Here is a 9,537-nt window from a genome sequence, read left to right as displayed (position 1 = left end):
TATTTATTTATTTATTTATTATTTATTTATTTATTTATTTTTGTGACAGAGCCTCACTATGTAGCCCTGACTGGCCTGGACCTTACTATATCAATCAGGCTGGTCTCAAGCTCACAGAGCACCAGCTATGTGCTTTCAAGTGTTGGAGTTTTAGGTGGGCACCATCACACCTGGCTTTTCCTTTTTTAAAAGCAAATATTTGTTTTCTCATTAAAAGAGATCATCATGTAACCTCAACCTCCAGGAGGATCAGATGTTCAAGGCCATTCTTAGCTACACAGGAAATTCAAGGGCAGCCTAGGCTACATAAAACTGTTTCTCAACAACACAATACCAGAAAACACAAAACAAAAAAGGGCAATGAAATAAGGGTTACAGTTCTGATTTAAAACCATCAAATATCCATTTTGAAGTTTATTAAAAAAAAATCTAAGGTGGGTTTGGGGAGATGACTCAATGGTTAATGCACTTGCTGTGCAAGTCTGAGCATTGGAGTTCAAATCCTAAGCACCAATGTAATGTTGGACAGGGCCATGGTGGCCTGCCTTTAGTCCCTTGCAAAGTGGAGACAGGAAATTCCCAGAGCTAACTGGACAAGCCCAACCAATCTGACCAGAGTTCAAGTGAGAGACCACCATGCTTCTGTATAGAAGGTGGGAAGTGACTGAGGAAGAGACTCGATGTTATCCTCTGGCCTTAGCACTCAGGCACACACACACAAGTACCTGCACATCCGAAAAAAGAAAAGACAGAAGGAAATGAACCTGGCCAGATGGTGTTGCCCACTCAAGTCTGGTGACCTAAATTCAATGAAACCCATGTAAAGTGGAAGGAAAGTGACTCCTCAGTTTTCCTCTACCACCACATCCACTCTGTGGCATGTGTGCTCCCCTGTGGATGAAGATGATGATATAATAATAAAAATAAATGTGAAGGGCTGGAGAGATGGCTCAGTGGTTAAGAGCACTGACTGCTCTTGCAGAGGATCCACATGGTGGCTACGACCAGTTCCAGGAGAATCTGAAGCCCTCTTTCTGACCTCCGCAGCATTGCATGACACGGGTGCACTCACATACACACAGGCAATACACTCATACACATAAAATAAAAATAATAAAATATTTTAAAAAATAAATGTGAAAGAGAAGATGACGTTTTAAGCTCTGCGTGTTTTGGAACACCACCTTCTCTGAGAGCACATGAGCTTTTGTGTCTCTTTCCTTTCAGCCCCTAGATCCCGACATGACTGTGACGGTGTTTTCCTTTGGGTATGAGCTATACAACTAAAGTACGCGATTAGCATTTTCTCCACTCATTTTCGTTTTCTCCTCTCCTGAGGTGTCCTTTGCTGCTCACATCGCGGGTGGATTTGCCGGGATGTCCGTCGGTTACACTGTGTTCAGCTGCTTTGATAAGGCCCTGCTGAAAGATCCCAGGTTTTGGATTGCAATCGCTGCATATGCAGCTTGCCTCTTATTTGCTGTGCTTTTTAACATTTTCCTCTCCCCAGCAAACTGACCTGCCTCTTATATACACCAGTTAATACGAAAGAGCTATATGGGGGGAAATGGAAAACTGAAGAAGCGGAGATGCCTGAGTAATGGTATAGCAATTTTATAAAGATGACAAAATAGCACACATTTCATTGGTTCTGAGGAGAGCTTACAAAGGGACCTTGGGGTCTGAGGAAGGGACTCTGAATGCAAAGGAAGGAAGAAGAAAAGACGGTAGAAACCAGAGACTGGGTCTTTCTTTCCCAGGCATACAATATGTATGCATTATCACATAAAAGACACTAGATTTTCTTGGAGGGTATATTTTGGAATTTGTTTGATCAAATCCATGAGCACTGTATTATACTGAGAATAAAACCTTTTATATCTGTATTAGACTCCTGGCTGTTGTTTTGAGACAGAATCTCGTGTCTCCCAGGATGGCTAAGAACTAGCTTAAGTCAAGGAGGACCTGGAACTCCTGATCCCCCTATTTCTATCTCTGGAGTGCTGGGATTACAGGCCTGTGTGCAACCACCTCGGGGCCTCCAGCATGCTAGACTGGTACTCTATTGATTGAGCTACAACCCCTGTGCCAGACTCTTGATAACTCTTGGCGATTATAGACCGCCATTTGAGTAGATAGATCCCTACTGTTTTGAAGTCTTCAGTATACACTGTTTCTAATCTTTTCAACAGCCCTGAAATGTAGTTATTTTTCTTTATCTTACACATGAGGATGTGGGAACTCCTAAAATGTCATGTACAGTTGGCATTTCATATCCGTGGGTTTACACCCACAGATATAACTAACTCTAGATGGAAAATATTTGGAAAAAGTATTATATCTGTACAAAACATGTGTAGTGTTGTGTGTGTGTGTATACATACATATGGATGTGCTCACCTATATGTGCAGATATGGAAGCCAGAGGTCACTTTGGGATGTGTTGTTCAGTTACATCACCTTAATTTTAAAATTTTTATTACATTTTATATTTATTTATATTTATATTTATATATATTTATGTTGAGGAGTTTGCCGTAGTGTCAGAGTTAAGGTCAAAGGACAATCTGGGGATGTCAGCTGTCTTTTACTACCATGTGGGTCCTAGGGATTGAACTCAGGTTATTAGGTTTGACGGTAGTTACCTTTACCCACTGAACCATCTCTCCAGCCCATCCACATTTATTTTTTAGAAAGTGTTTTCACTGAACCCGGAAGGTTTATAACAAGCATAGTGGCATCTGCCTGTAATGCCAGCAAGAGGATCAGTCCAAAGTCACCCACAGTACATATTGAGTTTGACATCAGAGTGGGCTGCATGAGACATTGTCTCAAAAAAAAATGGTGAAGGGCTAGAGAGATGGCTCAGTGGTTAAGAGAACTAGATGGTCTTGCAGAGGACACAGGTTCAGTTCACAGAATTGGTATAGTGGCTAACAACCATCTCTAACTCCAGTTCCAGAGGATCCAATGCTCTTTTCTGGTCTGTGTGGGTATTGCACATATGTGGTACACTTACATACTTGTAGGTAAAACACTCATACACATAAAACTAAATAAAAAAAATATGGTGGAATGTCCTATCTGAAATTGGAGATCCTTTTCTGTGCAACATCCAGAACACTGATCATTCTGCTTTCTGAAATGGCAGTTTTAGGTCATCTGAACCCAGAAAATACATTTTTATTCTTTCATCATCAAAATATTAAACATTCACCTAAACATGTCACAATATCCTGAAAAGCGCACATACACTTAAGCAGATGTAGTAGAAAAAGTATTGTAGCATTTTGAGGAAGACTGGTGTGGGATTTGCTTACAAATTAGAGTGTGAGAATATGAGTTCTCTTGGTTAAGCAAGAACTTTTTTCACCATTAGGGATCGAACCCAGTGCTGTCCACATACTAGGTAAGTGCTCTATATTGACCTGTATATCCAGGATTTTTTTTAGTATAGTATTTAAAATTTTGAGACAGGATCTTAGTTATAGTTTCCTTTCCAGTTGTCATAAAAATACCCTGACAAATAGCTACTTAGGTGAGAAAAGACATTTAAAAAATCCTTTTATGGGCTGGGCATGGTGGTACATGCCTTTAGTCCCAGCACTCAGGAGGCAGAGGAGGGTGGATCTCTGTGAGTTCAAGGCCAGCTTGGTTTACATACCAAGTTCCAGGCCAGCTGGGGCTACAGGGGGACCTTGTCTCAAAAAAGACAAAACAAAAACAAAAACAAAAAAACAACCAGAACAATCAGGACACTCCCCCATAGCCAGGCCTAGAGGCCAACCTGATCTATCTTCACTGAGACTCTCTTCCCAGGTGATTCTAGATTGTGTCAATTTGACAAAACTAACCATCATATGTGCTTGTTACACTCACTTGAACTACTCTAGCCCAGGCAGGTCTTGAACTTGCAATCCTCCTGCCTACTTCCAGCTCCCGAGTAGCTGGGGTTACAGGCCTATGCCACAAGTCCAGCTTGACAAGAAGTAAAAAATGAAACTTTTAAAGCTGTTTGTGGTGGCAGGGGACTATAATCCCAGCACTCAAGAGATGGAGGCAGGAGGATCAGAATAAAACCCTGTCTCCAAAACCAAAAACTGTAGGAATGACTTTCATTTATGTATCTAATCTAGACTGATGGCTTTTAATTAACCTCAGCAAAACCATGGCTCACTCTCAGGTCTGACAACCAGGGTGTCTCCTTGGAAACCTCATTTTGGTACTCCACCCAAAAAGATAATGAATGTGGGTATACTTAATAATTAAGATCAAAGCACAAGCAGCATACCCACATGAATGTGACCTAGGGATGAAAAGACCAGCTGGTCTGTGAGTAAGGGTGCAGTCAAATTTGTGGGATTTTTGGGGGGTTTTGTTTGTTTTTTTAGTCTTTTTGAGACAGAGTCTCCCTGTAGTCCCAGCTGGCTTGGAACTCACCATGTAGACCACATTGGCCTTGAACTCACAGAGATCCGTCTGCCTCTGCCTCCTGAGTGCTGGTACTAAAGGCATGTGCTACTGCACCCATCTGAATTTGAAGTGGTACTTCCCCTAAGAAGGTGGAGAAACCATTCTGAATAATTTGTGGGTATAGCCTGACCAGGGGTTACAGTGGGAGAAACAGGGTTCCAGAGCCAATTCCATCACCACAGAGGACACAGACAGCTCCATGTGCACAGGTTGAGGGGACAAGACAGACCCATCACACGGCTTTGGGAGACAGACGGTTCTAATAGCTAGGGCAGCTAGTGTCCTCAGGGGTTCAGGCCCACTTAAGTTCAGTCAGTCAATTTGTTCAGGTGATTATGATGTTGATGGAATAATCAATGCTGCAATCCCCTCCCCCCCAACCTTCTGTTAACTTCTGACCCCAAACCTGCTCTTTCCCTTTGTGATGTACTTACTGTCAACAGTTTTGGGTGCATCCTTGAAGATTTGTTTCTATCTAGGAGTCAGGGGAGAAATGGGTTTTAATTGAGAGCTGACTCATCTACTGCATTGAATTGTACTGACTCTATGCTACATGGAAGGAAAGAATGAGTTCTTCAAAGCTGAAGGAGTCTATGGAATAACTCTTGCTAAGAGTGGTATGAGTTAGCCCTGACCCCAACCCCGAGATACAAGTAATATTCAGAAACAAAGTAACTTAGATATCTTCAGTGCCAGTTCATTGAGACATTTATTTTCTGAATTGCTGGATGAAGATGTGTGATAACCATTCCTCCACTGGACATTGAAATTGTTGCTAATTTTGTACAATTATCTACAGTGAGCATGTGATATGTTTTTGAGTGTTTGTTAAATAAATGCTTTAAACATCCAGAAGCAGAAATGCTATGCTATTTCACGAGTTTTATTACCTTTTACTTATTTGTATGTGTGTGTGTGTGTGTGTGTGTATGTGTGTGTGTGTGTGTGTGTGTGTGTGTGTGTGTGTGTCTACATGTACAAGCATTTGGAGGTCAGAAGACAGCTTTCAAGAATCAGTTCTGTCCTTCCACCATGTGAGTCCTGGGGATGGAACTGAGGTCAGTAGTCTTGGTGGCAAGCAACTTTACCTACATACACATTGTATGCACATATTGTATACACATTCTACTCACACACACACACATATATACACATATACACTTTATAAACACATACATGCATTGCACACATGTGCACATGTACATTGTACACACATTATACTGTTAGAAATAAGAGCCAAGGCCCAAGGACCCCATCAATACTGCACAAAGAACACACAAAGTGAAAGTAACTTGGGCAAGGCAGATTTTACTTCTGCAAAAGGTTGAGTTGTGTGGACAGTCAGATCCAGCAAGCACACACTGGATCTGGAAGCTTGGTGGGCTTTTATCCCTAATACAAGAGAACTGTGTCTTTTCCTCATTGGCTGGGGTCTGACTTGCAATCTTTCCTGGTTGGCTAGTTTAAAAGGCTCAGCAGAGAAGAGCTCCACTGCCCCAGGCCAGGAATACATAAGGGCCTTTCCTTAAACAAAAGTCTTACAGGTGTGGTGGGATTAAAATATTAGAATTCCTTGTCATAAAACATGTTCCAAGTTTTACAGAGTTTGAAAGAAAAGACTAATATTTAATGTTTCTTACAATACACACACAAACAATAAGTTAAAAAGTAAAGTCTTTGTTCTCCAATAAGACACAAGTAGTTCTTAAAATGTCCATTAAGAGGCTGGAGAGATGACTCAGCAGTTAAGAGCACTGGCTTCTCTTGCAGAGGATCTGCACCCACATGGCAGTTAATAACTATTTGGAACTTCAGTTCCAGGGCAATCCAACACCTTCTTCTGACCACTGTGGGCACTGCATGACACGGGTGCACTTACACACATGCAGGTAATACACTCATATACATAAAATAAAAATATTAAAATTTTTTGTAAATGTCCATTAAAAGATTAAAAATCCCATTGCTGTCATCCACAAACTGGATTACTACATGTAGCTGAAGGCCTGCCTTATTGAACAGAGTAGATATTAAAAGAGTGTATTTCCAGTGGTGTAGGAAGTAGTTTCTATTGGATAGTACATTGCAGGAACAAGAATGAGTGAGGAGGATGTATTTTAGCTGATGGCCGACCCTTCCATGTGACCAAATCTGCTCTGTACTCGGAAGGACACATCAGAGAACAAGCTAAAGATGGGGTGGAACAGCCTCTAAGCAGGATCTGCTGCTGACTTACCTCTAAAAAAGGTTGTGTTAAGAACAGGGATAGTTATCACAGACTTATCTTCTGATGCACAAGTGTGTCTGATGTATACAAAACAAACAACTTATTTAGCAATAATACTGAAAACAGCATTTACCGGATACTTTGCATGCATTAAACTTACCTGTCTCATTAAACTCTGAAATCTACATTATATATTACTTTCATTTTTTAGTTACAGATATATGTAGGGCACTAAATGTACTAGCATTAGTTTAAAATAGCTGTTTACAAAGTGATCAATTAAGCCAGGCGTGGTGGTGCATGCCTTTAATCCCAGCACTTGGGAGGCAGAGGCAGGGGGGGCTTTGTGGGTTCAAAGCCAGCCTGAGCTTTAATGTGGGGTCCCGGTCAGCTCGGGGTAAAAAGAGGACCTCCCCCGAAAAGACAAAAAAAAAAAAAAAAAAAAAAAAAAAAAACACAAAAAAACACAAAACACAAAAAACAAAAAACAAAAGTGATCAATTAAAAAACTTTAACTTATCTAGGTGTGGTGACACACCTTTAATCTTAGCACTTGGGAGGCAGAGGCAGGCGGATCTCTGTGCTTTGGAGGCCAGGCTGCTTCATAGCAAGTTCCAGGCCAGCTGGGCTTATAGGGAGACCCTGTCTCAAAAAGACCAAAAAAACACACACACACACACACACACACACACACACACACACAAAGACTTAAACAGATATTTAAGTGAGCCTTAACTTTGTTAAGATTTTTCTAAGTAGTTTGAAAAATTATCAGAAGACATAACCAGGTTTTTAAAAATGGAACAGCCTTGGTCTAAATCTGTGATAAGACACATCAAAATTCCCATCTAAGTACAGAAAGATCAACAGCATCAATTAAATGGTATCCTGAAGTTTCAAATGTCAGATGACAGGCAGCTATTTCCAGGTAGACTACCTTGTGTTTGTGTCAGGTCTCCAACAAATACTGTACAAAACACAGCTTACTTTTTTAAAAAAAAATTATTATTTTTATTTTATGTGTACGAGTATATTGCCTGCATGTATATGGGTGTACGCATGTCATGCAATGCCACCGAGGTCAGAAGAGGGCTTCAGGTTCCCCTGGAACTGGAGTTAAGGACGGTTCATAGCCGACATGTGGGTGTTAGGAATTGAACCTGGGTCCTCTGCAAGAGAAGTCAGTGCTTTTAACCACTGAGCTATCACACTAGCCCACAACTTAATTCTTAAAAAGTGTTATGGAAAAATCAGAGAGCAACAGCTGGAGTCAGTGAGGAGAGGAAGTTTAATTTGATGCTAATGGGACTGACACCACAAATAAAGGAGTCAGACCCCGTGTTCAACTTTTGGGGAGATTTTATACTCATGTGAGGAATGCAAGCAAAAGGCACATAGCATATACATGGTAATAAAGTACTATAACAGAGGGCCACAAAGGTAACAGAAATGAAAAGGTTACAGGAATGCAAAAGCCTTAGGTCTATACAGGAATGTGATAGCTTTGGAAAACAAAGACTTCTTATCCTGGATAACCAAAGGGGGCAGGGGAAGATTCCTGTTTACTTCCCCATTCCTGGAATTCTTAATTACCATCACATTGCAAAATCCTTTAGCATCTGATAAGTTCTATTTCCATAATAAAAGCACCTCCTATCAACCCACTGTACACTGTAAGAGCCAAACACCTGAACAGCCACCTTTCTCTGGGTCCTCATGATCCCCCTAGTTGATGGCATAGTTAAATCAGTGGCTGGCAAAGAAAAACCGGATTTAAAAATAAATTCTGTACATAATTCATTTACATCTTAAAACATTTTAAAGGTTTATATTTTTATGTGTATGTGTGTGTATTGAAGGAGAGTACCCTTCAGACCCCCTCCCTGGCCTCTGAGAAAAAAGCTGCCTTGTGGTTTTTGCGGGTTTCATGCTTAAAAGCCCTGTGTTTTTACAGCTTGGGGTTGCAGTACAGCTCCCAAGACTGTGTTCCCAGCCAGTTGGCCTCAATAAAATGCTTCTTTTTACTGAGACTCAGTGTCCAGGTGGTCAATTTAGGGAATTCTTCAGACCCCCCCGAACATTTTGGGGGCTCGTCCGGGATTCCCTAAAAGACCCTCGGTCTGTTTTCCAGTCTTTTTCTGTTCTCCATCTGGCACCTGAAGACTTCAGTTCTGATTCCTCCCCTGGTGAGTCTGTTTTGGTTTCTGTTTTGATTGTCTGGACTTCTGGAGGCTCAAAGGAGAGAAACTGGATGCAGTATTGCTCTATGAGCCAGAGGACAGGGGACACCCCAGTCCTCCATCTGATTGGTTGACTGTCTGTGCCCTTTGGGCATTTGGCATTGACCCTAGTCGCACCCACAGTGACCATCGAATGTGCAGTGCTTTCGTTGTGTCATCCTGGTTTCAAGTCTCTGTTTCCTGTTTGTCTGTTTCTCATGGGTCTCTGTTTTGGATTAATCCTCTTCCATTATGGGTCAGACTCCTTCATCTGAAGATACCACCCTTTACCTAATTCTTTCTCATTTTAAAGATTTCCAGAAAGCAGCTGCAATCTCTGGAGACACTGTTTGGGGAAATTCTGGACACTCTGATCTCTTGAGTGGCTATCCTTTGATGTAGGATGGCCCTCTACTGGGTCCTTTGAAATTAACAAGCTTTCTTCTCTACAGGCCGTGATCTTTGGAAGCCCAGGACACCCTGATCAGGTTCCTTATGTCATGGCTTACTTTTATCTTTTGGACAAACCTCCCAAATGGTTGAGACCCTATTTATCTCCATGTACCTCAAAACTCTCCCTCTTGTCTCTGGGTCCTCGACAGACTCTCTCCCGGTCTC

The 9,537-nt window shown here is 41.5% G+C and overlaps 1 protein-coding gene across 1 annotated transcript in view; it reads left to right on the top strand.

Annotated features, from left to right (window-relative positions):
• The window catches only part of Rhbdl2 (rhomboid like 2), a 46,335-nt gene extending 44,451 nt beyond the window's left edge, over positions 1 to 1,884 (top strand). Inside the window, exon 8 of the mRNA XM_008850230.3 lies at positions 1,339 to 1,884. Within this exon, the coding sequence (XP_008848452.1) occupies positions 1,339 to 1,518 (180 nt within the window). The 3' untranslated portion in view covers positions 1,519 to 1,884. The remainder of the gene's footprint in view (positions 1 to 1,338) is intronic.
• Positions 1,885 to 9,537: the final 7,653 nt, after the last annotated feature.

The sequence above is a fragment of the Nannospalax galili genome, unplaced genomic scaffold (genome assembly GCF_000622305.1).
Source record: "Nannospalax galili isolate Female #2095 unplaced genomic scaffold, S.galili_v1.0 scaffold944, whole genome shotgun sequence".
Lineage (NCBI taxonomy): Eukaryota > Metazoa > Chordata > Mammalia > Rodentia > Spalacidae > Nannospalax > Nannospalax galili.
This window is presented reverse-complemented; position numbering and strand designations above follow the sequence as displayed.